The 5642-nt window shown below is 38.6% G+C and overlaps 1 protein-coding gene across 1 annotated transcript in view; it reads left to right on the top strand.

Annotated features, from left to right (window-relative positions):
* Nucleotides 1–314: 314 nt before the first annotated feature.
* Nucleotides 315–5642, top strand: part of LOC104997421 (UDP-glucuronosyltransferase 2B18-like) — a 16292-nt gene continuing 10964 nt past the window's right edge. Inside the window, exons 1-4 of the mRNA XM_010852146.1 lie at nt 315–472; nt 641–698; nt 823–938; nt 1507–1540. Of these exons, the coding sequence (XP_010850448.1) occupies nt 344–472; nt 641–698; nt 823–938; nt 1507–1540 (337 nt within the window). The 5' untranslated portion in view covers nt 315–343. The remainder of the gene's footprint in view (nt 473–640; nt 699–822; nt 939–1506; nt 1541–5642) is intronic.

Genomic DNA, 5642 nt, shown 5'->3' with positions numbered 1-5642 from the left:
TTTGTAGAAACAGAGTAGAATGAAACTTGCCAAAGGCTAGAGAAAGAGAAAAGTAGAGTTTCTTAACGATCATAGACTTCCAGTTTTGTCAGATGAAAAAGTTCTGGAGATTGGTTGCACAATGTGAGTATACTTAATACTACTATACTACACACTTAGGAACAATTAAGAAGTAAATTTTATGCCATGTGTATCTTACCACAATATTTTTGTAAGAAACCACTACTCTGATATCTCAAGACAATTTCTGATTTTCTCTCTTTAGTTGCTTGTAGCAATCCCTTCAATAATGTATGTTATGCTGCTGCTCTTTTGTGATGGGCACATTCTTTTTTCACAGGAAATGGAAGAGTTTGTGCAGAGCTCTGGAGAAAATGGTATTGTGGTGTTTTCTTTGGGGTCAATGGTCAGTAACGTGTCAGAAGACAGAGCCAAGGTGATTGCATCAGCCTTTGCTCAAATTCCACAAAAGGTAGATACAATAACTTAATCATGGACAACTATTTAATAAGTCTGCTAAACTCTGTAAAGATCTGATCTTCGACATTTTCTATCAGAAAGGTAAATAATATGATAGCAGCAATTTATCTCATATATATACATATATATGTGTATATATAAACCAAAATATACATGGCAGGTGCTATGGCAGTACAGAGAGTGCCTTTCATCCATAATAATTTTAATTAATCAACATAGTAATCAAAAAGAATGATATTTAAGAGACACAGTGTGAATTTTGGTATTATTAATACAATGTTAGCATGAGCAGTAAGATTAACCAGTAAATTCTGCTTTGTCACTTGTTCCTTTTCTTTGAAGGACTTCTGAGGACACAACACACATTTAGATGCTCTCGGGAGTTAAACTTTAACAATAAAGGTAGTCATGCAACATTGATTCAAGTCAAACAATTTCACTTTTCATTGTTTTTGAAAGTAGGGCTTAATAATTTGTAATTTAAGAGAACATACTTCTTCAGCAGCACTGATTAACTTATTTTTAAAAAATTTATGCTGTTGTTTAGTCATTAAGTCATCTGAATCATTGCAATCCCATGGATTACAGCATGCTAGGCTCCCCTGTCCTTCACTATTACCCAGGGTTTGTCCAGAGTCATGTCCATCGATTTAGTGATGCTATCTAACCATGTCATACTCTGTCAGCCCTTGTCCTTTTGCCTTCAACCTTTCCCAGATCAGGGTCTTTCCAATGAGTTATCAGGTGGCCAGAGTATTGGAACTTCAGCATCAGTACTTCCAATGAATATTCAAGATTGGTTTCATAGGATTGACTGGTTTGATGTCCTTGCCATTCAAGGGATTCTCAAGAATATTCTCCAGTACCACAATTCAAAAGTATCAATTCTTCAGTGCTTAACCTTCTTTAAGGACTTCCCCAGTGGCTCAGACGGTAAAGCGTATGCCTATAATGCAAGAGACCTGGGTTCTATCCCTGAGTCGGGAAGATTCTCTGAAGAAGGAAATGGCAATCCACTTGGGTACTCTTGCCTGGAAAATCCCATGGATACAGAAGCCTGGTAAGGCCCAGTCTGTGGGGCCGTGAAGATTCGGACACGACTGAGTGACTTCACCTTATCTTGCCCTACCTAATATTCTTTACTGTCCATCTCTCATATCCATACATGATTACTGGAAAAAAATATAGCTTTGATTATACGGACCTCTTTTGGCAGAGTGATGTCTCTGCTTTTAATACTTTATCTAGATTTGTCATAGCTTTTCTTTCAAGAAGCAAGTGTCTTTTCATTTCATTGCTGAAGTCACCATCCACAATGATTTTGGAGCCCAAGAAGATAAAATATGTCACAGCTTCCACATTTTCCCCACGTATTTGCCATGAAGTGATGGGACCAGATGCCATGAAATTATTGTTTTGAATGCTGAGTTTTAAGACAGCTTTTTCACTTTCATTTTTCACCCTCATCAAGAGTCTCTTTCAGTTCAGTTCAGTCACTCAGTCATGTCCGACTCTTTGAGACTCCATAAATTGCAGCACTCCAGGCCTCCCTGTCCATCACCAACTCCCGGAGTTCACTCAGACTCACGTTCCTCGAGTTCGTGATGCCATCCAGCCATCTCATCCTCTGTTGTCCCCTTCTCCTCATGCATGGCAAAACCAATACAATAATGTAAAGTAAAAAAAAAAAAAAAGTCTTCTCCAACACCACAGTTCAAAAGCATTAATTCTTTTGCACTCAGCTTTCTTCACAGTCCAACTCTCACATCTATACATGACTAATGGAAAAATCATAGCCTTGACTACACGGACATTTGTTGGCAAAGTAATGTCTCTGCTTTTCAATATTGCTATCTAGGTTGGTCACAACTTTCCTTCCAAGGAGTAAGCGTCTTTTAAACTCATGGCTACAGTCACCATCTGCAGTGATTTTGGAGCCCCAGAAAATAAAGTCTGGCACTGTTTCCACTGTTTCCCCATCTATTTGCCATGAAGTGATGGGACCAGATGCCATGATCTTCGTTTTCTGAATGTTGAACTTTAAGCCAACTTTTTCACTCTCCTCTTTCACTTTCATCAAGAGGCTTTTTAGTTCCTCTTTACTTTCTGCCACAAGGGTGGTGTCATCTGCATATCTGAGGTTATTGATATTTCTCCCGGCAATCTTGATTCCAGCTTGTGTTTCTTCCAGCTCAGCGTTTCTCCTGATGTACTCTGCATATAAGTTAAATATGTTAAATATAACATATAAGTTAAATAAGTTAAATATACAGCCTTGACATACTCCTTTTTCTATTTGGAACCAGTCTGTTGTTCCATGTCCAGTTCTAACTGTTGATTCCCAACCTGCATATAGGTTAGCATAGTCAATGAAGCAGAAGTAGATGTTTTTCTGGAATTCTCTTGATTTTTCTATGATCTAATGAATGATGGCAATTTCATCTCTGGTTCTTCTGCCTTTTCTAAACCCAGATAGCACATCTGGAAAATCTTGGTTCATGTACTGCTCAGGCTGAGCTAAATGATTTTTGAGTATTACCTTGCTAGCATGTGAAAGGAACATAATTTTACAGTAGTTTGACCATTCTTTGGCATTACCCATCTTTGGGTTTGGAATGAAAACTGACCTTTTCCAGTCCTGTGGCCACTGCTGTGTCTTCCAAATTTGCTGGCATACTGAGTGCAGCACTTTAACAGTATCATCTTTTCGGATTTGAAATACCTTAGCTAAATTCCACTAGCTTTCTTCATAGTAATACTTCCTAAGGTCCCATTTTCTTCACACTCCAAATGTGTGGCTCTATGAGTGACCACACCTTCCTAGTTGTCCAGGTTACTAAGACCTCTTTTGTATAGTTCCTTGTATTCTTGCCACCTCTTCTTAATATCTTCTGCTTCTGTTGGGTCCATACAATTTCTGTCCTTTATTGTGCCCAATCTTTTCATGAAATGATCCCTTGGGATCTTAATTTACTTGAAGAGATCTCTAGTCTTTCACATCCCATTGGTTTCTCTATTTCTTTGCATTGTTCACTTAAGAAGGCCTTCTTATCTCTCCTATCTCTCCTCTGAAATTCTGCATTCAGTTGAATATATTTTTCTTTCCCTTTCTCCCTTGGCTTTCACTCCCCTTCTTTTCTGCATTATTTATAAAGCCTCCTCAGATAACCACTTTGTCTTCTGGCATTTCATTTTCTTTGGGGTTGTTTTGATCACTGCCTCCTGTACAGTGTTGCACACCTCTATCCACAGTTCTTCAGGCACTATGTATACCAGATATAATCCCTTGAATCTATTCATCACCTCCACTGTGTGATTATATGGGATTTGATTTCTGTCATACCTGAATGGCTAGCAGTTTTCCCCACTTTCAATTTAAGTCTCTCTTCAATTCAAATCTGAATTTTGCACTCAGGTGCTCATGATCTGAACCACAGTCAACTTCAGGTCTTATTTTGCTGACTGTATAGAGCGTCTCCATCTTTGGCTGTAAAGAATATAATCAATCTGATTTTGGTATTGACCATCTGGTGATGCCCATGTATAGAGTCATCAGTTGTTGGAAATGGATGTTTACTATGACCAGTGTGTTCTCTTGACTAAAGTCTGTTAGCCTTTGCCTGCTTCTTTTAGTACTACAAGGCCAAACTTGCCTGTTACCCGAGATATCTCTTAACTTCTTACTTTTACATTCCAATCCCTATGATGAAAAGACTTCTTCTTCTTCATTATTTTCTTTTTTTTTAGTGTTAATTCTAGAAGGTCTTGTGGGTCTTGCTGAATCATTCTTCAGCAATAGTGGCTGGGGCATAGACCTGGATTACTGTGATGTGAATGGTTTGCCTTGGAAATGAACCAAGATCATTCTGTTGTTTTTGAGATTGCACCAAAGCACTGCATTTCAGAACTCTTTGTTGACTGTGAGAGCTACTCCATTTCTTCTAAGAAATTCTTAACCACAGTAGTAGATATAATGGTCATCTGAATTAAATTCATCGAACTTGTTCATTTTAGTTCATGGATTCCTAAGATGTTGATATTCACTCTTGCCATCTCCTGCTTGACCATGTCCATTACCTCGATTTCATTGGCCTAACATTCCAGGATCTTATGTTCTTTACAGCATCATACTTTCACCACCAGACACATCCACAACTGAGCATCATTTCTTCATTGGCCCAGTCACTTCATTCTTTCTGGAACTATTAGTAATTGCCCTCCACTCTTCCTCAACAGCATATTGGACACATTCTGACCTGGAAAACTCATCTTCCAGTGTCATATATCTTTGCTTTTTCATACTGTTCATGTGGTTCTCATGGCAAAGATAGTGGAGTGGTTGTCCATTCCCTCCTCCAGTGGACCACAGCTTGTCAGAACACTCCACTATGACCCATCTGCCCTTGGGTAGCCCTGCAGACCATGGCTCATAGCTTCATTGAGTTACACAAGTCCCTTTACCATGACAAGGCTGTGATCTATGAAGGGGATTAATAAATTATAAATAAGCCAAAATATTTATCTTAGGTGATTGACTGCATACTTTTTCCTCTCTATAATCAAAATGTATAAAATTCTAATAAATAACTTCCCCTTTTAACTACTTGATATAAGTAAACTCTTTTACAACAGTCAAAAATAAATAAATCACTGAATATCAAATTTGAAAATGAGCACTAGCATATAAAGAAAGCAAATGAATGTGTAGGTTGTGTGTAATCTGCCACTGGCTTGTTGTATTGGAAACAAAACCACCTATCCATGGAAGAAAAGCTATGACAAACACAGACAGTGCTCTAAAAAGCAAAGCAGCACTTGCCCAGAAAAGTCCATATAGTCAAAGCTATGCTTTTTCAGTAGTCGTGTATGGATGTGAGAGTTGGACCATAAAGAAGGCTGATGGCCAAAGAATTGTTGCTTTTGAATTGTGGTGCTGGAGAAGACTCTTGAGAGTCCCCTGGACTGCAGGATCAGACCAGTCAATCCTAAGTTAATCAACCTTGAATATTCATTGGAAGGACTGATGCTGAAGCTGAAGCTCCAATACCTTGGCCATCTGATGCAAAGAGATGACTCATTGAAGAAGACCTTGATGCTGAGAAAGATTAAGGGCAGGAGGAAAAGGGAGTGACAGAGGATGAGTTGGTTGGATAGCAACACAG

The sequence above is a fragment of the Bison bison genome, unplaced genomic scaffold (assembly GCF_000754665.1).
Source record: "Bison bison bison isolate TAMUID 2011002044 unplaced genomic scaffold, Bison_UMD1.0 scf7180017864308, whole genome shotgun sequence".
NCBI classification, from domain to species: domain Eukaryota; kingdom Metazoa; phylum Chordata; class Mammalia; order Artiodactyla; family Bovidae; genus Bison; species Bison bison.
This window is presented reverse-complemented; position numbering and strand designations above follow the sequence as displayed.